Source organism: Vulpes lagopus, chromosome 11 (assembly GCF_018345385.1).
Source record: "Vulpes lagopus strain Blue_001 chromosome 11, ASM1834538v1, whole genome shotgun sequence".
Classification (NCBI taxonomy): Eukaryota; Metazoa; Chordata; class Mammalia; order Carnivora; family Canidae; genus Vulpes; species Vulpes lagopus.
This window is the reverse complement of record NC_054834.1, coordinates 292,487-318,106: the sequence shown is the minus strand read 5'-3', so window position 1 is coordinate 318,106 and position 25,620 is coordinate 292,487. Positions and strand designations below refer to the sequence as shown.

The following is a 25,620-nucleotide window of genomic DNA, read 5'->3' as shown; positions in this document are numbered from 1 at the left end:
TTTCAACTCGGGTCATGATCTCAGGGTCGTAAGACCAAGCCATGCGTGGGGCTCTCTGCTGAGCTGAGCATGGAGCCTGCTCGGGCTTCTCTCTCCCCCTCTCCCTCTGCCCCTGACCCTGCTCATGGTCTCTCTCTCAAAAATGAATGAATGAATGAATGAATGAATGAATGAATGAGATTCTCAGCCTTAACAGCGACCTGCGGAGGCCTTCCACGGGCCCTGCTCTCTGCCACGGCTGAGCCCGGCCACACGGCCCACACCAGTCTGTTCTACAGGACAAGACTGTTGGATCCAGGAGACACTGAGCACCAAGAAGACAACTCAAGAACATAATTGGGGGGCTCAATCGGGTAACATCTGACTCTCTGTCAGCTCAGGTCATGATCTCAAGGTCCTGATCTCATGATCAAGTCCTAGGTCTGGCTCCACGCTCAGCACCGAGTCTACTTGCGATTCTCTCTCCCTCTGGCCCTCCTCCCCCATGCTCGCGCGCTCTCTCTCTCAAATTAATTTTTTTTTTAAGAGGTAAGTTTTTTTTTTTTGTTTTTTGGTTTTTCGTTTTTTTTTTTTTTTTTAGGAAACAATATGATTGCATGAGAGAAAAATGGCTCAGTAGTTGTGGACTTAGAAATCCAGTGGAATACAGGTGGGCATGAGCATGGCATCTGTGCAGCAGGCCTGGAAAACACTCCTGCTGTGATGTAAAAATTGGAGACTAATAGGATGGCAATGATGTGTGTGGGGTGTGTGTGCACCTACAGGACGGACAGGTAAGTCTTAGATGATGGGGACATGATAAGCACACACATGCAGGATAAACGGGCAGATATAGACTATTTATAGATGACAGAAACATAACACACACACAATAGACACATACGTACATACAACAGAATTTTTTTTCAAAGCTGGGACTACAAGAATAAAAACCACTTTCATGCAAGACTATAGAGGATTTCCCTTCACTGTTTTCCTAATCGGTATTAGTATTTTACATCGCCGTTTAATTTAAAACAGGAGAGAAACAAATTTCCAAGTGATTCCTAGTTGGTGAGGTTATGACTTAATCTGTGATCCACGTTAGTGTAAAGGATTTATAAGCAATAAATTAGCCTCGGTCTTCTTCGTAATATTGGTATCACAGTGCTTAAACGAAGCCGGGTGATCTGTATGTAGGTTCCTACGTGTAATACTCAGAATCTCAGCAACGTGGGGATATTAGAGGGTCTAAGAGTTACTGTTCACCCGCATCTCTGATGTGTGATCACTTAAGACGGGAGGAAGCTGGGGGACCGGGAGGCAGAAGAAAGATCTGTCCTACTGTTTGGCATTGACGTGGAACAGACTCCAAAAATACTGGTCTAACATGTGAAAAGAACACCTGCGTCTTTTTTTTTAAGATTTTATTTACTTGAGAGAGAGAAGAGAGAGAAGAGAGAGCACGTGCACACACGCTCAGGCAGAGGGAGGAGGAAAGTCAGAAGCTCTTGACATCTAGCTCCTCAGTCCACCTGTCAACACCTTCCTGGCCCCAGTAGGCAGCTTTTAACTTCCTGTTCAGAAACTTCACAACTTCACGTTTTTCTAACTGGGTGATAACGTCACCAAATTTCCCCCAGGCCATGACTTACTATTTCTCCTAGAAAACCACGATGCTTCTCGAGCATCACAGTTGAGAAGATACTCGTACCTGGACGTCTTGTAGTGAGACTGCGGAGTTAAATCTCAGACAAGCTCTTAAGGAAAGATGAGAGAAAAAGACCATAAAGGAGCAAAATTAGGTTTGTGTGTGTTCAAATTAGCAGCTACTAACCACTTGTGGCTTTTAAGCTTCATAAAGTATTTTTTTTTATTGATCTGAGAGAGAGAGGGTGGGGAGGGGCAGAGTGATCTCCAGCACATTCCCCGCTGAGCCTGGGAGTTGGGGCCCCACCTCACTACCCCGAGATCACGACCCGAGCATGACCTGAGCTGAAATCAAGAGGCAGACACTCAACCGACTGTGACCCCCAGGTGCCCCTAAGCTTCAGTTTCAATGTATTCAGTTACGGGGGTGCCTGGGTGGCTCATCCGGTTGAGTGAGTGCCTTGGGCTCAAGTCATGACCCTTGCGCCCTGTCGGTCTCGGTTGGGGCTTCCTGCTCATCGGGGAGCCTGCTTCTCCCTCTCTCGGCCCCTCCTCTCTGCTTGTGATCTTTCTCTAAGATAAATAAAACCTTTAAAAAAAAAATAAAAAACCCTCCACAGGTCAAGAACTGGCAAGAGAGGTGAACTGAGAGGATGCACACAGATAGGGCCTGAGGCCTTGCGGTCTCCTGACCAGGTGAACCCTCCTCTGTGGATGATCACCGCTCGACAGGACCAGCACACAGCGGACACGACCCTTACAAGGCTGCTGGCCACACACTGAGTGTAAAAGGCTCACAGGCCCAGGGCTAATGCACACACACCGGAGCCTTACAGGGACCGTCTCTCCCTCGCACCCAGGACCCAAGAGGGGTGATGGGCCTTGTAGGTGGCGTAACATCCCTCCAGACACTTCCAAAGTCTACTCTGCTTCCAGGCAGACCCAGGCCGGCCCCGCTTGGCTCCGAGGCAGCTCCTTAGCCCTCCTACTCCTCCAGTGAGTCACTGGCCTGAATTCCAACACTACGTGATCTGGTAACTCAGATTCAAATCCTCTGCTACTTTCCAGAAGCCTGACTCCCAGCACACCACAGAATGCCCTGCACCCCAAATTCCTGATCGGTGCAATCAGGATGAGGTCCTCTTCCCCAGGTGGTTCCAACCCCCGGATGAGACCAGAAACGCCAAGCCCCTAACATGGCCTGATGCTTGGTAAATACCAGAGTCACAACAGTGTAACTATTGGGATTACAACTTATTCTAATTCTAACTGCAGGAGTTTGCAACCTCTAGCGTCTAAAAGCTGCAGAGGGTCAACCTACACATCTGCTGGTGCCGGTAGTGAGGCCATAGGGACGGGTGGGGACTGTGACGAACTAGGAAGTCTGCGTTCTGACCAACGGAGGTCCAATTCCAAAATGCACGCACTGTACCGGCCAAATAAAAATGAAGTGACTGTTGGCCTGCGGTCTTCCAGTCGGTGACCACTGCCATTGTGCCAGGAGCTCAAGATAATTTAAATCTAATTACAAAGCTCCGTTACGAAGTATTTTCTGTACTTACGGACACACCTTCATAGACATTAATAAACAAAAGAAAAGAGCCCTGTTCCTGATCATAAAACCTCAAAAAAAGAGACAAAGGGGACCTGAAAATAATGAATGACTATCAACGTACCCTAACTGGGTAGCAGTAGGTTATGAGCTTCATGGGCAGGAAGATGTACACCAGCTAAATAGTTAAAATTCCATTGTGTTCTAATTACCCATTTAATTCCTTGACTAGCAATGTGCAATTAACATTACAAATAATCAAGGTTAAAAATATAATTAATGCAAGTGCGATTTAGTCATAATTAAACTAATTACACAGATACGTAGCATAATAAGGGATTGCAGGCCATTAAGGAGATGTAAATGTATTCTTTCCTTCAAGAACAGCTTTGAATTTCATTTTCCAATTAGTTTACGAATGATGGGATGGGATCATGGACAAGAGAGTCAGGCTTCCAGGGATGAGAAAAATAGACCATATATTTTTTGCTTTTGACATTCTGATCCTTCTATCCACAGGTACCGGTAAATAGGGAGGTTAGGGATGCGCACGCACACACGCACACGCCACCCAAGCAACAGACACGCACCTTCTTCCTTCCACAACTGCAGGGAAAAACCAGCAGCGTGAGCTCTTGAGCGCCCTTCGACCCCATACATGTGACCCCCTCTCAGAGTCTGCACCAGGACGCACGCGTACCTCACACTCTCCCTACTGGTCGGATCTCCTTCCTCCTATTTCCCGCTCACCTGGGTCGGCAGCCAGACACACTGGGCCCGCTGGGCGCCCGGAGAGACCTCAGGCCTGGCCGCTGTCTGCCCACATGCCCTCCACCCGTTGTGGATGAGATAAGGGAGCTTATCCCATTGGCACCAGAGACCCCTCCCCGTCTGGCACCTGGCAGCTAACGGGAAGGTAAACGTGGAAGGAGGATGCAGCTCAGACTCCAGGCCACAGAGCTGAGGGGATGCGGGCGGCTCTAGGGCTCGCTCGGGATGCCCTGGCAGGCTCTGGATTTACCCTGCAGGGGTCCTGATGACGGCGTGTCCTGAGGTCGGAGGGCAGTCCCCGTTGAGCACCTTGAATGTGCTGCTCTTCCCGGCCCCGTTGGGCCCCAGGAGCCCAAAGCACTGACAGGAGAGAAGAAGCGGGGGAAGGACATGTCAATCCCAGCAGACAGCACTGACTCTCTGAGCCGCCGGTTTCTGAGGCTCGCAGACCTTTAAAGTCACACGACAGTGCAAAGCGCTCTGGAAGCGATCGTGGTGCCTGCGCGGTGTGACCGTAGGGACACCCACCTCCGAGGGGTGAATCCGAGGAAGGAACCCTCCAGAGGGTGAGCAGGCAATGCCAACTACGGGGGATCCTGTGAGATCCCCCATCACATGGCAGGCGGTCCCCACAAGGCCCTAACTGTGTCCCTTTGTGGGAGATGACAGTCTTTGGAACTCACTCGTTGTTACCGTTATCTGCTTGACGCCACTGCACAGTCTACAGTATGGTCTGGGGCGCCTGGAAGGCTCAGTTGGTGAAGCTTCCGAGTCTTGGTTTTGGCTCAGGACATGACCTCGGGGTGGTGGGATGGAGCCTTGTGCCAGGCCCCACGCCCAGCGAGGAGTCTGCTTGAGATTCTCTCTCTCCCTCCCCCTCTGCCCCTCCTGCGCGGAGCTCTCTGTCGCTCTCTCTCACAAATAACTAAATAAATACTTTATTTTTTTAATATCTATTTATTTATTTATGATAGACAGAGAGAGAGGCAGAGACACAGGCAGAGGGAGAAGCAGGCTCCATGCCGGGAGCCCGACGCAGGACTCGATCCCAGGACTCCAGGATTGTGCCCTGGGCCAAAGGCAGGCGCTAAACCGCTGAGCCCCCCAGGGATCCCCCTAAATCAATACTTTAAAAAATGAACACATTAAGTAGACTCTAAAAATATCCTCTCCGCCCCCAACTTGGACTCTAGGCTGCTCCAGACAGCAGTTAAGACGACAACCGTTAGTTCTAAACACGGACACTCGGCATCAAGCCAACATTTGGAGTCTTTTGGCTCAACGTCGTCTTATGTTCCATGTGAAAAATGCCCTTCTTGCTGTCTTTTCTAGACCTAGTCCTTATCTGTCAGTATGTCCTTAGCTCAAGATTCCACGGTAGAGATAGAACCACCGTGTGGTTCTGAAAATCTCCTTCCAAGACCTCTGTGTTGGTGGCGGAGCCTGGCTTCCTGTCCACTGACCTAAGCTGACCTCCTGGCTCCTCGAACCTTAGAAAAGTGCCTGTTCTGGCTTTCCTGGGGCTGGAAACCTACTCGGGACCTCTGCAGGACAGGTGCTCCCTGAACTGCCACCTGTTTAAAGGTAGTCATCTTCAGAACTGATTTCTTTTTATGCAATTAAGCACAAATCAGGAACAACCTGCATGGCTTCTATCAGTTCGATTAAACATTTCTACTAGAATTAATACCATATCCATGAAAAAAACTCTGAGCTATTGCTCTGGTGTGAGCATTCTTTTCCCTTTCCCAAGGAGCATTTTACTAGATGGGCTTAACTGGCCATTTAAAGAGCACGGGAAGTCCAAGCAAGAGCTAGAAGAGGTTCCCTTAATTAACTGGATTGATAAAATATTTGCATTCAGTAAGATGCCATCCTGTAGCCCAAATGACAATTAAAATTCTTCAATGACATGAATTTTTTTTTTTTAATTACGGAAGAGAAGAAATTCCATCAATCAATTAGCAAAGTTTTCCCTGGGGAAAGAGCCGATAGATGCTCTACTCAGATTCCGTGTCTAGGGATTTTTGCAGAAATTCCAGAAATTTGAAGGAGATCTCAGATACTTTGAGCATAAGATATCAAAATAGGTCAGATATTTTGAGCATGACACAAGCAGATGTGCAGCGAGAGATGCACGGGCTTGTAACAGGAAGGGCCCTTGGAACAGAGGGTCCTTACCTCTCCTCTTCGTACACCCAAACTAATATCGCGCACAGCGGTGGTTCTCCTGAAGAAGCTCCCATAGCTTTTGCTGAGGTTGCATAACACAAGGAGGTCTTCGCTGGTTTTTCCTTTCAACACTCTTATTTGCTCTTTTTCCACATCTATGTCCTTGGAAGGTGTGACTGTGCCCTCGATGGCAGAGCGACCCCTGGGGAGACGAGGTCAGAGTTACTTCACGTGGAAATGGAAGAGTCAAGAGGAAGGTCAGAAACCTGTGGAAACGGGAGATGTGGTCCCGCACGTGGACTCTCAGCTCTGGTCCAGGCACCCCACTTCTGCATCGCGATTAAGAATCAGCAGGGATCTGGGGCCCCTGGGTGGCTCAGGGGATGAAGTAGCCGACTCTTGGCGTCAGCTTAGGTCGTGATCTCAAGGTCGTGAGATCGAGCCCCACGTTGGGCTCAGCATAGAGCCTCCTTCAGATTCTCTCTTTCTCCCTCTCCCTCCAGCTCAGGTGCTCTCTCTCTCTCAAGGAAGTAAATAGAATCTTAAAAATAAATAAATAATGAGTAAGAGTCCGTAACGTGAAGGAAATGCCCATGTTCCTAAAAGACAGTGAGGTGGGTAGATGTCCCACTAGGGCTACTCCCTTATTTTTTATTATTTTTTTTGGATTTTATTTATTTATTCATGAGAGACATGAGAGAGGCAGAGACACAGGCAGAGGGAGAAGCAGGCTCCATGCAGGGAGCCCGACTGGGACTTGATCCCGGGACCCTGGGGTCATGCCCTGGGCTGAAGGCAGGCTCTCAACCGCTGAGCTCCCGGGTGTCACAAGCTACTCCTTTATTTTACGGACAATAAAGCCATGCCAGACTTTTGCACAAGGTGGGAAAAGGATGCATCACAAACATCTGCAAGGAGTTGTTCTGTTTAAGCACTTTTAGCAAACAGGCCACTTGAACAAAGTAGACTGCACATAAAAGAGCCTAAGCATCATAGTTGCATGGTACACACTGGATTGTGTAGGAGGATTGGACGGTAAGTACGCGCACAACACCGTGCAGGATGGATTCAGTTTTTGTCAGGTGGATACAAATTTAACCTTCAATTCAAATTAGTTCTAAATCTGAGCTGCTCCCTTCTCGATCTTCCATATGAAATACAACCTGGCGCACTTTAAGTTCAAATTTCAATTTCCCCTGTAAACTGCGACACGCCAATATTTTAATCATTAAATGGGCACAGACACCCAGTTAAGGTTGTGCTGAAATCAATTTCCTGGTTTTCGCCAATGTGATGCTGTCATGTGACATCAACCAAACTGCCATGGGACCAGTGGGAGGAGCGGAGTCAAGGGCGCACAGGGACCCTAAGGATTCTGCAACGTCTCGCGAGCCTTGAACTATTGTAAAATAAAAAACATTTAAAATAAAAAACCCACGGCCAGCTCCCAGGGCCCAAGTCCTTTCTCTGTATTATTTTTTTCTGCGCCTGAAAATTACCATCGAACGAATGTAAAATCTACTCAACACACAACCTACAAGATGAGGGAATACGTGACACCAGTCACATAATGCTCAAAAGCACGAGACACAAATCACCAGAGACAATGAGATCAGTGGAGAATCACGGCATCGGGGCCGCACGACCATCCCATCGGCACGGGGTGCCCTGGAGAACCTGGATTCTGTGCTGGGAGGGAGGACCCCACAGCAGATTTGAAGCGTAGAACTCAGGCTGTGTGTGAGCTTGATGCGTTCCTTTAAGATTTACTTCTTTATTTTTAGACGGGGGAAGGGGCAGAGAGAGACTCTCAAGCCGACTCCGTGCCGAGCGCAGAGCCCACCGCGGGGCTCGATCCCAGGGCCCTGAGATCACAACCTGAGCTGAAACCAAGAGCCAGATGCTCAACCGACTGTGCCCTCCAGGCGCCCTTGACCTTAATGTATTTTAATTAATAAAACATAATGGTTGTTAATGTGCTAAGCCACCCAAGGAGGGGGTCATGCGGAGTGGCTAATGGAACAGGGCCGAGGAGACGCGGACGGCGCTCCGTGCGGGAGAAGGGGATGCAGGTGTGTTCACGTTGTGAAGACGCATCCGATTCCACGCTCCTGTGTTTGCTGGTTCCTTCCCCCTTTGCCGGCTGCAGCGTGTCTCCGGACCCTCAGCTGGCCTGGCCTTTGCCGTCCTTTTCTGAGTGCAGGAGGAGAGAACAGGCCCTTCCCCAGGAGCCCCCAGCAGCGGCTCTGACCTCCTCCCCATGGGAAGCACCTGGGAGCCCCTCAGGCTCATCCCCAGAGCTTCTGGTCGCAGGGTTCTGAGGGGGCAGGGGCAGGAAAGTGCAGCTGTTCACACCTCCCGTCATTGCAGCGGTCACTTCGCGGGCACTCCCGACAACACAGTCCACCCAGCCACGCTCAGGAACGCGCCTCTGCTTCCACGTCCCGGAGGAAGGACGCGCGCGGGCACAGAGTCAGCACGGCCAGCAGGAGCAGAGAAAAGCCGTCCTGGGCCACCGGCCTGCGTGCAGCCCCCCACCAAGCCAGGCCCAGGTCCAGCTCCAGACCAAGAAGGGACAAGGACGCCCCCAGCCCGCCTGCCGCTCAGCCAAGGCTCGGCTTCTCGTGGAGACTTAGATTCTGAGCAGAACAGGGGGCAGCAGGACTCAGCTCAGGGCCGGGGCTGGCCGGGGCAACAGCAAGGAGGGGCCCCTCACCCAGCACCCAGGCCCAGCGGCGGGGGCCAATCACCAAAGCCTGTGGGGCGCGGGGGAGACGGGCACGTCCCTCCCGGCACGAGGGGCAGGTCTTCCTATTCACTCCCAGGATTCAGCTCCACCAGCCCACAAAGGACCGATGGTCGCGGGGAGTGCGGCACATGTACACAGCACAGGACGACGCTGGGGCCCGCCTGGGGCATGGGTGACGCCAGCCTGCCAGAGACCCCGACTGAGCAGGTGACCAGAGGCAAATGCCCCCCAGGGGGGGACGGGACTGTCTTGGAGGGTTTCATGGGCGTGACATGCCCACCTGAGGCCACCGGGCTAAGAACCCAGGACTTCCCCGTTTGGGCAGTGATTAGCAGGCCCGGGCGGATGTGGATCTGAAAAACACTGCAATGCAGTGAGACGCCCACCGCAGGAGCCCTCCGTGCGGCGGTGCCTGGGAATAGCATCTCGGTCGGAGCGTCGCCGCGCTGCCGCCTCCACGTGACGATTCAGCCCGGAGGGCAGCGGTCGTATTCCAAAATATGGTTTATCCTACGCTGTGCAAAGGAATCCAGGACGGGTTCCCTTTTAAGAACAAGTCTGATGCTCCCGGAGGAGGGGCCTCCTAGAATCCACCCGACGGGACGCTGCGGTCTAGGTTTTAAAACAGATTAGCCGCGTGAGGGCCAATCACGGAAGCAGTCGTGTTTGGAAGGCGCTCAGAATTCTCTCCCAAATCCAGGCCGACGCTGGGTATCCGCAGCCGCCGGCTGATTGTGGCCGATTCAGGAGAGCTTTGGGATTCCGAGTCTTCAGCAGATTGGAAGGATTGACAAAGGAAGCATGTCACGAAGCGACTGGCGGCAACAATTCCACAAAGGCATCACCACAAACGCTCATAGCGCGGCCCCTGTCCTCAACAGGCTCTCCAGGGACGCGGCCCTGGTTAGTCACTTCTCCACGAAGGATCCTCTTGTAGTTGAAGTTAGAGAGAAGCGTGCAGCGCTTGGGAAGAGGGTGCACGGACGCAGGCCACGCGGGCCACGGAGGGGCACGCACAGCTCTGAGGCCTACGTGCAAACGCACATTTCTTCCCCATGCGTCCACGGCGTGTGAGCCCACAATACTGTAGACGCTCTTGCAAGGCCGCCTGAAGTCCCGCTCAGAGTAACAGGGACGTGTGTGTGTGCAGACGGGCCACAAACACAGGAACGGACACTCGAAGGAAATATAAACATATCATATACTACGCACGGGTACATCGTTAAACACGAGACACGCGTGTAAGTGTCATAGTATTAACACACAACACGTATCCCTCGTGCTCCTCGACGATCGTCACCTAACAGAGAAGATCACAGCATCAACAGCAAAGGGATTTGGCAAAGGGCAGGCGGTTGTCAGAGCTGACCTTCCATTCATCCCTGATTTTTAGCAGTTAATGCCATTGAGCCGTAAAACTGAAATATGTTAGGGAGCTCAGTCGGTTAAGGATTGGCCTTCGGGTCAGGGCACGATCCTGGGGGCTGGGACTGAGCCCCCCATCAGGGCCCCCGGCTCAGCGGGGAGTCTGCATCTCCCTCTCCCTCTGTGTGGGAGCACGCTGTCTCAAACAAATAAATAGAATCTTTTTTAAGTAAGTAAATAAATAAATAGAAAGAAAGAAAGAGAAAAAAGGAAAGAAAGGAAGAAAGGGAAGGGAAGGGAAGGGAAGGGAAGGGAAGGGAAGGGAAGGAGGGAGGAAGGAAGGACGGAGAAGGAAGGAAAGAAAGAAAGAAAGAAAGAGAGAAAGAAAGAAAGAAAGAAAGAAAGAGGAAGAAAAAATAAAAAAGAAAGAGGAAGAAAGAAAGAAAGAAAGAAGGAAAGAAAGAAAGAAAGAAAGAAAGAAAGAAAGAAAGAAAGAAAGAAGAAAAGAAAGAAAAAGAGAAAGGAAGGAAGAAAGAAAAAGAAAGAAAAAGGAAGAAAAAATAAAATGAAAGGAAGAAAGAAAGAAAGAAAGAAAAGAAAGAAAAAGAGAAAGGAAGGAAGAAAGAAAAAGGAAGAAAAAATAAAATGAAAGGAAGAAAGAAACAAACAAAAAGGAAGGAAGAAAGGAAGAAAGAATAATAATAATTCATGGTCTCAACTGAAGTCACCAAGATGCTACAATCAAAGTAAGAGGGAAAGTCCCCAATTTCAAAGGGGAAAATTAAATAATTAGAACGATCCTGTCACCGCTTGGCACTGCCACATCCGCCTTCCTAGCAGTGGTGACTCACATTGGTCCAAAAAGCAAAAAGGAAGGAAAGAAAGACGGAGAGAAAAAGCAGCATCAACCTGAAGCCTCCCCCGTCGGCAGCGCGGCCCAGCTGGGTGGACGCACTGGGCGTCGGGGCGACCTGAGGATGGAGCCCCCCACCCCCCCACCCCCCCCACCCCCACCCCACCCAACCCCCCACCCCCACCTCCCCACCCCCCACCTCCCCCCCCACGAGCCCACGCGCACCGTGGCCGCGGCAGCCGGCCCCACTGCAGCGAAGCCCTGAGCAGGAGCAGCGCGGTGCCTTGCGCCGCCAGCTGCACGAAGATCCAGCCCAGGAAGTCCATCCGGAAGGGGCTCACGTAGGCATCGACGCCAAAGCCGCGGGTCAGGTCGTGCCGGATCTGGTTGTAACACAGCTCGATCAGGCCCTGCCCCAGGCAGAACTGCGGCAGCACGGTGAACGCCCACTTGAGCACGTCGTAGATCTTCTGTAAATTCTGTGCAGGGACACGAACAGGGAAGAGGTTGAGCTCTCCGCGCCCCCTGCGCCCCCCGCGCCCCCCGCGTCCCTGTGGGGCCCGTGTCCCAGGCTCCCTGCCGGGGCCTTGGAGGGCGCACACGGCCACCGACCCAGACGGCATTGCTCCGGGGCCTCAGGTCTGCCGGGTCCGCCTGGCTGGGCCGGCGGACGTGCCCCGGGAGCCCTCACCCGCTCCCCCCTTACGCGTCCCGCTTTGGGAACGTGCAAGTCCACCCTGAGCCCGTCCACAGTCGTGCTGCGGAAGGAAGCACGGGACCTGCGGTTCACGGGCTCCCGGACGGAGCGCGCTTCCCTCTCACGATGCTTCACGCCTAAAGCCTCGTCCACACCTGAGCAGGTGAGACGTCGGGGAAGACTTGCGAGTGATGCTGGAGTAAGTCAGGGCTTTGGGGGGCTCGTGGGATACATGGACGTATTTTTCCTGTGAGCAGAACGTGATCTGGGGGGGATTGACGGAGGGGACGTGCCCTGCAAATTCACAGGTGCCCCCTAAGCACCACGCCCTCGACCCCGCGGGGTGATGGTACTAGGAGGTGGGGCCTGAGGGAGAGGATCGGGTTGGCTCGGGTCAGTTTTCTTATTTTTTTTATTTTCGATGCCACTTTTAAATTAAATGTCTACTGAGCTTCAACATCTCCCCTAAAATTCACTCTTTTTTTTTCCACCATCCAGTGTGCTGTGGGTGTCAGCTTCATCTCACCATGAGATTAGACCTGGGGCCGTGTCAGCCGTCGCCCGCTAGGCCCTTCTGTACAGGACCCTGTGCTCCCACCTCCAGGGACGTCACTGCACTTCACCCTCAATAAATGCACAGAGCAGCGCAGGTGCGCCCAGCAGGTGTGGTCCGAGGGGCACACGGGGGCTCAGACCTCACACCCCTGCCTGCAGCTCAGGTCACGGTCTCGGGGGCCTGGGATCGAGTCCTGCATCGGCCCCTCGCTCGGCGGGAGTCTGCTCCTCCCTCTGCCTCTGCTCCTCTCTCCCTCCTTCTCTCTCTCTCGCGTGTGCACGTGCTCTCAAATAAACGTTTAAATAATTAAATAACAGAAAATCAAATAAACGCAGTCGTGAATAAGGTGACTTGGGAGCAGCAGAGCGCGCGATCGCGGGTGTGAAGTCTTACGCGAGGCCTCATCTCCGCGCGCACAGGGAAGCAGCACGGGGGCCTCATCGGACTCTTCCCTTAGCTCTTGTCCTATCTGCCGCTCATTGGGGACGCCAGCCCGTCCTAAACGGGCTTATAACCGCGGCTTTTGGGAAACGGTGTCCCCGAATCAAATAACGGACCACACCTCCCCGGTTAGGACGTAGGAGCGGCGCGTCCCTGGACGCTGACCGCGGCTGCAAGAGCGCGACGCCGAGGCCCCCACGCCTCCTCCTGGGATCCCGTCCCCAGGGCTTCGCCTGTCCCCCCTGGGGCAGTGTCTGCCCCGAGCCTGCTCCCCGTCCGTCCTTGGGCCACGGGGCCCCGGCGAGGCAGGGATGTGCCAACCCCAGGTCGGCTGACGTCAGCCAAACAGATTGTTGACTTCGCCGAGGGCCCGTGGCTTCGGCAGCAGCCCGGCAGTGACCCCGAGCCGCCGGTCCCTGCGCCCAGGCCGGAGCAAGCGAGCCTGCCCAGGGACACAGGCCGCCGTCCCCAAGCACCCGACACGGCCCCGCCGCACGGCCTGCACCGGGAGGGCTGGGCGGTCGCCAGGCCGAGCTCGCAGCCCCTGGCCCGTCCCACGCCCCGGACGGAGGAATCGGGGGCAGGCCGGCGGCACAGAGGGGCAGCGGGCGGAGCCAGGGGTGCAAACTTTCTGGGGCTTAAAGACCGTGGCTGGCGGCCTGTTCTCCCGTAGCTCCAGCTGGAAAAGCCCCCTGAGGGGCCGGGGCCGGCGCCCCCCACCCCCCACCACCCCGCGAGGCGCGGCTGGAGCCCACCGACCTGCGCTCTGGAGACCATGGCCAGCAGCCGGGGCATGATGGTCATGAGCATGGTGCACAGCCCGAAGATGAAGTTCAGGGACACGAAGGAGATGAAGGCCACGTCCGAGCTGGAGAAGATCCTGGACATCAGATACATCCACGGGAGGGTCGCGTACCTGCAGGGCAGGGGGCAGGTCAGGCTGTCCTCAGGTGCAGGTGCAGGTGCAGGTGCGGGCCCAGTCGCCGCTCCCTGGGGTCCCTGAACCGAGCCCACGCGGGGCCCTGGCCTGACAGCAGCAGCAGGGACGGCCGCCAGCGGTGCAGCCCCACGACCTGGGGGCCACCCGGGGCGCCCCCACCTCCCCGGGGGCCAGCCCAGCTCCTGCTTCTCACCCCGGTTCCCGTCAGGGAAACGAGAACCAACAGCGGCCGCAGGAAGCAGCAGAGCCAAGAGGGCCCTGAGGGGGCTCGGTGGTGACCTCGGGGTCGTGGGCCCGCCCGCCCCAGGCTGCGCTCACAGGCTCCCCCGCTCTCCCCCCGGCCCAGCACGCGGCTCTGATAAATCAGCCTAAAGGCATGAAGATAAAACCAGGAAGCTCCTTCTCGGCTCCTCCCCATGTCCAACGGCCTGGGCGGAGGGGGCCGTGGTCCCCCTGCAGACGGGAAGGCGTTCACGGGGCCTGACCTGTGCCGAGGTGACCACAGCGGCCCCGAGGCTGCGTCTTCACCCACGGCCACACGGCCCAGCGCCCCGCTCGAGGACACGGCGCCAGCCTCAGCCGCCACCCGCCGCAGGTCGCAGCCTCCCTCCCACGCGCCCTGTGCGCGACGCGGCAGGATGACGGCCTCCGTGGTCCCCCGGGAGCCCGATGCGAATCCCCACCCCGCAGCCCCGGCCCCTGTGACTCTTCCAGACTCCGGGGGTCAAGTGTCCACACGGCTCAGGTCACGGTGTCACTTATTTAGGCAACGACGTCACCGGCGGCACCTGCAGCAGAGCTGCTCCGGTCGCACCTGGGAACAGGCCTCGGGTCAGGCTTCTGGCCGCTGCGCATCCTTTTTTTCCTACGTGTTCATTAGTCACCTCGAATACTTGATTCAAATCCCCATCGTGGCAGCTCCAGGATACTTCTTTTTTTTTTAAGAAAAAAGTTAAAAACGGGGGTGCCTGGGGGCTCCGTCGAGGAAGCGTCTGCCTTCAGCTCAGGTCATGATCTCGGGTCCTGGGTTCAAGCCCCGTGGCGGCTACTTCTCCTTCTGCTCCTCCTATTCCTGCGCTCACCCTCCCCCTCTCTCTTCCTCAAATAAATAAATAGAATCTTCAAAGGAAAAAAGTTAACAGGCTCCTAGAGCATGACCTATTTCAGAGCAACCCGGGGGGCCTGCAACAGCTTCTACCTTTGCTCAAAGGTTTACAGGAGCTGATGCTCTTTTGTTTCCAACATTCCTTTCCTCTTTTTGATGCTAATTCTCCCCACTTTCCAGCTAAAATATCAAGTTTTTCAGGGCCAAGACAATAGGAATATTAAAAAAAAAAAAAATTTGTCACTGGGCATTTTTCCGTGTGTCTTGGAGACTCTCCGGGCTTGTCCGACCCCGGGTTTCCTCGGATCCCAAGCCCAGTCCCACGGCAACGCCCCGGAGAGGCCTATAACGTCCTCAGGTTGGGGGTCACTCTGGGGCCAGCCTTCCCGGCACTGTCCTCGCTGTCCTCGGGGTCCCCATCCCGCCCTTGGGGATGGCACTGAGCCGACTCTGACCCCTCTGCCTCCCCGGGGTGGGGGGTGGGGACACAGCGCTGCCTGGGGGCGTCGCGGGCGAGGCGGGGACCCAGCGAGGAACAAAGCCGCAGCCATGGGGACGTGGCCCTGGATTCCCGCCGGCCTCCCGGGGTGACCGGGGCCACCTGGCCTCAGGGTTCCTCCCTGGAGCCCCGCGCCCTGGGCCAGGCTGAACATCAAGGGATCTCGGAGTCTCCCCGAATCCCCCAGAAAATGCTTCCACTGCAAACGCGGCCGGAGGTCGGGGCTTCGCCGTCTGTCCCGGGCTCGGGCCGCACCTTAGGGCTCTGTAAGCTGTCGCCTCTGTTCGGGCGCCACCTCGCTCCAAGCCCAGCGACCTCCGCGTTCCCGAAGCTCAAAATCAAGGCAGGGCGCAGCGTGTCTCCTCCGTCCATGGGGAGCTCGACGGCACCGTCCGCGCCCCCGGATCCTCACCTGAGCCGCCGAGTCCTCAGACGCGGGAACCCACGCGGGCGGCCGTGTCCGGGCCCCAGTGTGCACGACTCCCAGAAGGAGCCGTCCGCCCGTCTGTCTCCCACACCGTCTGTCCAGCCACGGGAACAGTCGCTTACGTTGGACCCTGTCCCCTAACCAAGTGTTTTGGGTCCCCAGCGTCGCCGTGAGCTGCATACAGTCATCTCACTCGTGTTTGGCTTTACGGGTTTTTAAATAACGACTCGCGTCGCGTTATAATAAACGAGCACGTTAGAGACGCTCCGTCCCCCTGACGAGTGTCTCTCGCAGCTTGGCCTGGAGCGGACGCACAGCCGCCGCGGGGACGTGTAACGGGGACGGCGAGCGACAACCCTGGCCGCTGGGGACACGGAAGCGAGCAGTGCGGACGGCGCCCTTGGTGCCCCCCGAGGAGACCCGGGAAGCCGGGCGGCCCGTTCCCAGGCCCCACGTGCGCCCGCGGCCTCCGCGACACTCTCCCTCGGAGGCAGTTTGCAGCCACCGCCTCCGCCGTGGGGCACCGTCAACCTGCCCCGGCCATCTACGCGGCCCTCTGAGGCAGGCAGGTCCAAAGCCACCCAGGAGGTTCTCCGGCGGAAAACAAACCGTAACCCTGCAGCCGCGGCCCCCGCACGTACCCGAAGAGCGCCAGCAGGAGGGCGGTGGCTGCCAAGTTCTGGCGGAACGTAAACGCCGGGAGCTGGAAGGCGATGATGACGGCCACACACAGGCTCACGGAGACCAAGTAAAAGACCTGGGGAAACAAGGAGGGGGGTCACGTCCCACCCGGGTTGGGCGGTGACAGGCGGGCAGCCGGGGAGAGTCCAGCGCTGGGCCGGGCTGCAACCCCCCCGGCCCCCACGGACGCCCTGGGACCTCAGCCCGTCACTGGGTGTGAAGCTGCGGCCCTGAACGGGTCCCCAGAGCGGCCTCGACAGAGGAGGACATCGGGACGCGGACACAGCCAAGGACGCAGGACGAACAAAGGCGCCACCACGTGCGTGGGACAGAGGCCGGGGTCTGGGGCATCCCGCCTCCCGCACTGGGGGTACATGTGCACCATCAGGGGACGGCCCTGGGAAACCACAGCAGTGCCCCGGCCACTCTGGGACCTCCTGGGACCTCCCGGGACCTCCCAGGACCTTCTGGGACCTCCTGAGACCTCCTAGGACCTTCTGGGACCTCCTGGGACCTACCAGGACCTTCTGAGACCTTTGGAACCTGAGACCTCCCAGGACCTTCCGGGACCTCCTGGAACTTCCCAGACCTTCCAGGACCTCCTGGGACCCACCAGGACATTCCGGGACCTCCTGGGACCTCCTGGACCTTCCGAGATCTTTGGGGACCTCCCAGGACCTTCTGGGACCTCCTGGGACTTCCCAGACCTTCCAGGACCTCCTGAGACCCACCGGGACCTTCCGGGACCTCCTGGGACCTCCTGGGACCTCCTAGGACCTTCTGGGACCTCCTGGGACCTACCAGGACCTTCCAAGATCTACTGGGACCTCCTGGACCTTCCGAGACCTTTGGGGACCTCCCAGGACCTTCTGGGACCTCCTGGGACTTCCCAGACCTTCCAGGACCTCCTGGGACCCACCGGGACCTTCCGGGGCCTCCTGGGACCTCCTGGGACGTCCCAGACCTTCCAGGACCTCCCGGGACCCTGGCCTCCGCCCCACGTGCACTCAGGGATGTGCCCCTGCCCCCCTCCCCCTGGGTCCCATGGCCCTGCCGCTGTCCTCCTGTGGCCTCTTGCGGTCATGCAGGCCCTGGGGGCCGCGAATGTGTCCCTGCACCGTGGATGCACCTCGCCCACACGGAGCCACAAAACTGCTAAATGAGTGGTTTGATCCGCTACGTGGACGGGAACCGACGGGACGGAGATGGAAACAGGGTCACTGGGGAAGACAAGCACCCTCCCTGCCCTTCAGCCCCAGGGCGGGCGTCGCAGGATAAAGAGGAGCCTCCTCACGGGCAGGGCTGGGTGTTAAGGGCGTGGGCAGGGGTCAAGGGTGCAGGCCGGGGCCAAGGGCATGAGCCGGGTGTAGGGCGTGGGCAGGGGGTCAAGGGCGTAGGCCAGGGTCAAGGGCTCAGGCCAGGGTCAAGGGCACAGGCTGGAGTCAAGGGCATGGGCCGAGGTCAAGGGCACGAGCTGTGTTCAAGGGCACGGGCAAGGGGTCAAGGGCGCAGGCCGGGCTCCGTACTCTGAGAACCCCCCCGCCTAGCACCCTCCCCTGTCAGTCGGTGACCCGCTCACCCTGGAGGGTGGGTCCCTACACACGTGACCGAGATGGGGGGGGCGCGGGGCGGGTGGATGGGGAGGACACACTCCTACCACCAGGGAGCGGATGGTGAGTCCGGGCAACGCCTGCACTTGTGGGGGGAGAGGAGGGGAGGGAAGGGGGGAGGACGGGGTGGGGGGGGGGAGGTGGAGGACGGGAGCGGGACCTGCCCCTGCAGCACCGCAGCCAGGCTGTGTGTGGGGGGAGAGGAGTGCGGGGGTGCAGAGTGGGGGGTCCGTGTCCCAGGGTGGGGGTGGGGCGGGCCCAGGTCGGGGCGGTGGTGGGGGCCGAAGCCTGTGGCCTGCGGCAGCCCCAGGGCCTCCCCCTCTCCTCCCCTTCCCCTCTCCCTCTCCTCCCCTCCCCCTTCCCCTCCCCCCTGCCCCCCCCCACAGCCTACCCCATCGAAGAGGAAGTTGGTGAGCCAGTAGGTGGCGTGTCCCAGGCCGCTGATGCGCTGCAGCCTGAGGGCGCCGGTGGCCCGGTCGCGCACCACGGAGCTGCCCAGGGCGGCGGTGAGGACGGCGCAGCCCAGCACGATGCACAGCGCCACACCGCACTGCCGGATGCTCTCCAGGCTGCGGGGAAGGCGGGCGTCAGGGCCAGGGGGGTGGGGCAGCACCCGCAGCGACCTCCCACGACCCCCCCGGGGCAGGATGGCGCCCCCGGCCCCAGCCCCCAGCCCCAGCCCCAGCCCAGCGAGGCACCTGCGCCAGGAGGGCGCCTTCCCGGGCTTCCACCTTTAAGGACTTTATTATCCACGAGAGACACAGAGAGAGGTGGGCTCCCTGCGGGGACCCCGACGCGGGACTCGATCCCAGGACCCCGGGGTCACGGCCTGAGCCCCCAGGGCGCCCCAGCAACTCCGAGGGGCTGCATAGACACGGCTGCCCCCCTCCCGCCCTCCGCGCTGCACCTTCCTCCCCGGGAGCCCACAGGGCCCGCGAACATCCCCGTGGGGCAGGAGGTCGACCTGCCGGCGCTGCTGCTGCTCCAACACCGGGACGCGGGGCCCCACCAGCCCGCGGCTCCAGCGCAGGTCGGCAGGTCCTGGGAGGACGCGCCCGACACCGCCGCTAAGTTTTCGGGGAGCCGAGTTACACACAGATTTCCAGGCGCATGGAAAAGCGGGGGACGGGCAGGCGCCCCTCCCTCCCCCAAGGCACACCCACACCGTGGCCGACCCTACGCCCCAGGCGCCCGCCGCTCAGACGGTGGCACGTGCAACCCCCGACCTCAGGGTGTGAATTCGAATCCCACGTGAAGTGAAGACAGGGCTTAAATCTCTAGGGCCCCAGGGGCTGGGAGGGGAGCACCCGCCTCCAGCCCAGGTCAGGGTCTCGGGTCCCGGGATCGAGCCCGCTTCAGGCTCGGAGCTCTGAGAAGGGTCCGCTTGAGGTTCTCTCTCCCCTCCCCTGCCCTGCCCCTGCTCTCTCTGTCTCTAATAAATAAAATAAAGTCCTTAGAATAAGACGGCGCCGCAGGAGCATCGGGGGGACGGGGCCCGAGCTTCCTGGAGCTCACGCCCTTGGGACACGGATCACACGGGGAGTCCGTCCGCTCCTCCGTTTCCAGCTCGGGCCAACGCCCGTCCCCCAGTGGCCGCTGTCGTCACCCTCGGCAAAGAAACGGCAAAGAAACGCCCAAGCCGGCATCGTGGGGCGGCGCAGCGGGCCACCGAGTCACCCCTAGAACCCAAGCTCCGCCCCCGCCAGGCCGCCTCGCCCGGCGGTCCCCCAACTCACATCTTGTCCTCGTTCAGCAAGGCGCCTCCGTACGGGTGGCTGAACAGCGTTATTCCTGCGGAAGACACGTCACAGGGTGAGCCTGCGAGCCCCGGACCCCACGGCGGCCAGACCCCTGGGCCCCCAGGCTCCCCCCTCCCCTCCACCCAGGCCCCCCAGCACGCTCCAGGGCCCTCCCCTCCATCCAGGCCCCCCCAGCACCCACCAGGGCTCCTCCCCCTCACCTAGGCCCCCCAGCACGCTCCAGGGCCCTCCCCCCCACCCAGGCCCCCAGCACCCACCAGGGCTCCTCCCCCTCACCTAGGCCCCCCAGCACCCACCCGGGCCCCTCCCCCCCACCCAGGCTCCCAGCACCCACCAGGGCTCCTCCCCCTCACCTAGGCCTCCCAGCATCCACCCGGGCCCCTCCCCCCACCCAGGCTCCCAGCACCCACCAGGGCTCCTCTCCTCCATCCAGACCCCAGCACCCACCCGGGCCCCTCCCCTCCACCCAGGCCCCCAGCACCCACCTGGGCCCCTCCCCTCCATCCAGGCCCCCCCAGCACCCACCAGGGCCCCTCCCCTCCATCCAGACCCCAGCACCCACCTGGGCCCCTCCCCTCCACCCAGGTCCCCAACACCCTCCAGGGCCCCTCCCCTCCACCCAGGCCCCCAGCACCCACCTGGGCCCCTCCCCTCCACCCAGGTCCCCCAGCACCCACCCGGGCCCCTCCCCTCCGCCCAGGTCCCAAGCACCCACCCGGGCCCCTCCCCTCCGCCCAGGGGCTCCGTGCATTAAGTGCATCTTTGAGGATATTTTCAAGGTAAGACGGGGTTTAGGGGAACAAACCCCGCTGGTAAGTGCGGGAGCTCCGCGCCCCTCACGGCTGCTCAGAGACGGTGCCGACTCCCCGACCCCCGCGGGCCGCAGGGGCACCTCTGAGGATCCGCATCCTCCCCACACACCTGTCGGCGCACAAGCCTCGACCTGGACCCTGGGCGGCTGCGCCCGTGCAGGGGAGGGGCACACAAGGGGGGAAACTGAGGCAGCAGGAGGTGGTAGGGACCCCCCGAGGCCACACGCAGCCGACTGAGAGCCACAAGCCTGATTCTCCGGATCCCAGCGGCCCCTGTTTGTGGGAAACCAGTGCGGTCCGCGTAGCCTCGGGTGGCTGCCCTGAGGAGCCCCCGCGTCAGCCACGAGGACGGCAAGGGGCTCTCGTCGCCTCGGCGGTTTGCAGAGAAGACGTCTGCCCGCGTAGCTCCGAGGGCACTTGGTCGTCTGATTGCTGTCAGCACGCGCGGCCAGGAACGGGCCCAAGCGACGCGCGACCCTGAGGCACGGGCTCCCTCTGCAGACCCACACCCTGGCTGCCCCTGCCTGGCTCCTCCCCCGCAGCACTGTCTACGCAGCACACCCAGTCCTGCCGGGGGCGGGTCAAGCCCAGGGCCCCACTGCGCATCCTGTGTGCTCCGCTGCCTCCCATCCCAGGAGGGGACCGGGGACCGGGGAAGGCCGGGCAGGGGAGGGACGAGCGCGTGAACCCCGGGCCATCTCCGATCATTCCAGCGTGGCTCTTCCGTGGCACATCCACGCGGTGCCGTCGCTCCTTGGGTGGCCGCAGAGCCCGTCGGAAGTCACCTAACCAGGTGCTCACGACCGACCGAGGTGATGCGTCCATGACGGCCACCTCGTCTACTCAGCCTCCCCGCTGACGTCCGGGCCCTGCTCTCCCCACCAGTAAACCAGTACGCGTCGCCGTGGACGGCCGGGTCCCTCTCCATGGATGCCTGGGGTCACTCTCCATGGATAGACGGGGTCATTCTCCGTGGATACCCAGGGTCCCCCTCCATGGACAGACAGGGTCCCTCTCCGTGGATGCCCGGGGTCACACTCCGTGGACAGCTGGGGTCGCTCTCTGTGGACGGACAGTGTCCCTCTCCATGGACGCCTGAGGTCCTTCTCCATGGACACCTGGGGGTTGCTCTACGTAGACACCTGGGGTCACTCTCCATGGATGGGCAGGGTCCCTCTCCGTGGACGCCTGAGGTCCCTCTCCGTGGACACCCAGGGTCCCTCTCGGTGGACGGCTGGGATCCTTCTCCATGGACACCTGGGGCTTGCTCTATGTGGACACCTGGGGTCGCTCTCCATGGATGGGCAGAGTCGCTCTCCATGGACGGCTGGGGCTGGGGTCCCTCCCCCGGACGCCCGGGGTCCACTCTCTAACGAGAGGAAAGCTCTGACCCTCTGAACCACTCGCACCAACCGACCTTGAATGACCCTGGCCTCTGCAGCTGCCCCACGCTCCCGCAGTGCTTTGCGACGGGACGGGACACGCAGGCCCCGAGGACACCGCCCACTGCCCCCTGTAGCCGCGGCTCTTTAAATTCTCTCCTTTCCCCAAAACTAGCACTGACCTTGGCTCCCATCCGTCTGAACTTATGATTTCATGTATTTTCCCTCCCGCGTCGTGCCAGAGGCCCGTGGAACGCCCGACTCAGGGAGCACTCGGCCGACAGGTGCTGGCCGCTACCGCCCTCCGCCCTCCAGCCGGCCCCGGTCCTGGTCCTCGCGCTCATCCTCGGACACAGGGGAAGGCCGCCGGGGAGGCGCAGTCCTCCCTCTGTCGGACGAGGCCAGGCGGGCGACCAGGCCGCCGGACCCCAGCCCTGAGCCGAGAGGACAGCACGACTCCCGCGCGGCTACGACCTGCTCTCACTCGACCTCGGCCCCAGGTCCAGCCCCAGATCCCGGCCCCAGGGCGCAGCTCTCGACTTGCAGGAGTCGTGGGGTCAGGGCTCTGACGTCAGCCTGACCTCGAGCCCAGGGCCCCAGAGCCCACCGGTGGTCGGTCCCGCTGGGCCTCGTCCTCTGAGCAGCGCAGGGGGCTGACGCGGCCGCCCCACAAGGTCCTCGTCCGCGCAGGCACCGTGTCTCCCGGGGACCCCGCGCTCGAGGCCGGGGCGCGCCGCCCGCTGCCCTCCCCCGAGACCCACTGCCCTTGGGCACCAGCGTGTTTCCTCCTGCGTCTTCCCCACCAGCTTCCCACGCGATGACGGTGCCGCCGAAGATCCAGCCTCGCTTCCTTACACACTTGGTGGGAAACAAACCGGGAGGAAAAAGATAAAGTGGGGTAAAGTGAGGACACCCGGGAAATCGCTTCGGATTTGCTCCCCTGGAATTGATGCGGAAACGGGAAACACTGTAGTGAAGCCGGCGGCTGCGGCCCGTGCATGCCCCTCCGCTGGCTGCTTTGATTTTTTTTTTTTTTTGAGAAGATGAAAGAATTTGAAGAATTGCAGCCTGCCCCCCCCCCCCCAAGTCAATCAAGTCACTCTGGATTCCGGACATGACCTTGGGTCAATTTTTCCAAATAAGCTTCTTTTTCCTTTCTTTCTCTTTCTTTCCTTCCTTCCTTTCCTTTCTTTTCTCTCCTTTCCCTCCTTTCCTTTCTTTCCTTTTCTTCCTTTTTCTTTCCTTCCTTTCTCTTTTCCTTCCTTTCTTCCTTTCTTTTGCTTTCTTTCCTTTTTCTTCATTTTTCTTTCCTTTCCTTTCTTTCCTTTCATTTCTTTTCCTTCATTTCTTTCCTTCCTTCCTTCCCTTCCTTTCTTCTTTTCTTTCCTTCCTTTTTCTTCCTTTTTCTTTCCTTTCCTTTCTTTCCTTTTGTTTCTTTCTCTTTCTTTTCTTTCCTCCCTTTCTTTCCTTCCTTTCTCTTTTCTTTCCTCCCTTTCCTTCCTTTCCTTCCTTTCTTTTCTTTCTTTTCTATTTCTATCATGAATAAATAAAAAATAAAATCTTTATAAAAAAAAAAAAAGAGGAACAATTCCCGCTCCCGTGAGACGGCGAGGCCCTCAAGAGGGAACCCTGTCACCGTCCCTCCGCCCCACTGCGCAGACGGGGTCTGAATGGCAAGAGCGTGGGGACAATGTGCGACGCCAGAGGCCGACCCCCGGTATCGTGTGACTCGTGCGTTCGCGCACAAAGAGGCCGCCCCGGGAAGACCTTCCCATCACGCTTCACGTGCGTCGGCTCCGCCGTCTTCGCACTTTCCCCTTCAGAAACGTTGGCTTTTGAGCAGCGGACGCGCCTGCACGGGACGGGCCATTACCGTATCGTCTCCAGTCCTCGGCAGCGGGCACGTGTCTCCACAGAATGAGATTGTTGAGGTGATTCAAGTAGGAAGGCAGGGAGTGAAAGCCCTTCTGGTTGTACCACACCTAAAACACACAAGAAAACCCGAAACGGTCTCGTGAGGTCAGTCCCACGCCGTCAGCTACCCCGAGACGCAAAGGACACGAGTCCACGGGCTTCAGTGCCCGAACGTCGGGCCCGGGTGCGACCCCACAGGCTGGCAGCGGGCAGGCCCCTCTCTCTGCTAATTTCACATTTATCTTGAGCATATAATTTGCAGCTAAAAATAGATTAATTTTCCCCAGAACAAATGTGAATGCTGCTCTATAATTATATTTTCACAGCGAAAAAGGAACCTAAACCCATCATTTTTTTTCTTTCTTTCTTTCTTTCTCGGTCGGTAAGCTAATAAAATTTGACCTGCAAATTAAAAGCAAAGAAAATGATCAGAAAAAAAAAAGATTACTTTCAAATTAATGACTGGATGTGGAACATTATTTCTCCAAGTGGATTGACCTGAACGTTCGCCGAGCGCGGAGAATAGAGCAGCGCAGCCGTCCGTCGGGAGGAGGAGGACGGAGGAAGAACAGGAGACGAGGCCGGGAAAGCCGAGATAACGAAGAGCAGAGAAAACACACTGATGGGACCTGTACTGCAGGATATCGCTATTCTAATGGACTCTTTTCTATTTTTTTATTTATTTTTTTAAGATTTTATTTATTTATTCACACAGGGAGAGGCAGAGACCCAGGCAGAGGGAGAAGCAGGCTCCATGCAGGGAGCCCGACGCAGGACTCGATCCCAGGACCCAGGGTCACACCCGGGCTGAAGGTGGTGCTACCCGCTGGGCCCCCCGGGCTGTACACTCCGTTGGGGGAGCTGCCACGCTGCGAGGACCCCACGACCCCGCTGGCAGCCCCGGTCATCATCCCGCCGGCTGGACAGCTCGTTTCTCTGGATGGGGCTGTGTTTGGCAACGGGATCAGGGCTGCCGCCCGGCAGGTCCCACCAGAGGAGTGTCCAGGTCTCGCAGTGGCAAAGCCACCAGGCCTCACGCCCCTTGCGGACAACCGCCCCCCCATGTCCTCCCAGCACGACCCAGTTCCCGCCAGCGCCCCAGTGGCCGCGGCCGAGCGGCTGAGAGCCACGAGGTCAGGAACCACCACTCGCGTCACATAGAGAAGGCAGGACGAGCACGAGACGGGTCGCGGGGCACCCAGCGCCCACCCCAGTGAGCCGCCCACAAAGGAGACCCCCGACGGCCCTCGCCAGCCTGCCACTGCGCCTCCACCTCAAGTCGTTCCTAAGGTCACAGAGGATCGGTCGCTAATTCTGGGGTTTTTTTTTTTGTTTTTTGTTTTTGTTTTTGTTTTTGTTTTTGGTGTTTTAACTGCAAAAAAAGAAGAAATCGCTCCTGGCACTAAGCACAGACCGCAGGACAGTCTAGGCTCTTCTGGGGGAGCGTGGGCGGACCCAAGGTCCTGTGACTCCGGGGTTCCCTGAGCAGCGTCACTGGGGGCAAGGAGGACAGACTACGGGGTCTCTTCCCTTGGTTGGGGGCTTTCTATCCCATTTTGTTCCAGCTGTTTAATTTTTATCTTCAAAGCAGGGTGAGAGGGTCCCTGGGGGGCTCAGCGGGGAGCGTCTGCCCTTGGCCCAGGTCGTGACCCCTGGGTCCCGGGATCGAGTTCCACGTTGGGCTCCCCGCAGGGAGCCTGCCTCT

At 58.5% G+C, this 25,620-nt stretch overlaps 1 protein-coding gene across 1 annotated transcript in view; it reads right to left on the bottom strand.

The window, feature by feature from the left end:
• ABCA13 (ATP binding cassette subfamily A member 13) overlaps window positions 1-25,620 on the bottom strand; it is a 240,985-nt gene that overhangs the window by 35,257 nt on the left and 180,108 nt on the right. The window contains exons 51-58 of the mRNA XM_041773932.1: window positions 23,875-23,983; window positions 19,784-19,838; window positions 18,439-18,616; window positions 16,398-16,513; window positions 13,545-13,701; window positions 11,317-11,570; window positions 6,134-6,326; window positions 4,203-4,312 (exon numbers count right to left, since the gene is read on the bottom strand). Of these exons, the coding sequence (XP_041629866.1) occupies window positions 4,203-4,312; window positions 6,134-6,326; window positions 11,317-11,570; window positions 13,545-13,701; window positions 16,398-16,513; window positions 18,439-18,616; window positions 19,784-19,838; window positions 23,875-23,983 (1,172 nt within the window). The remainder of the gene's footprint in view (window positions 1-4,202; window positions 4,313-6,133; window positions 6,327-11,316; window positions 11,571-13,544; window positions 13,702-16,397; window positions 16,514-18,438; window positions 18,617-19,783; window positions 19,839-23,874; window positions 23,984-25,620) is intronic.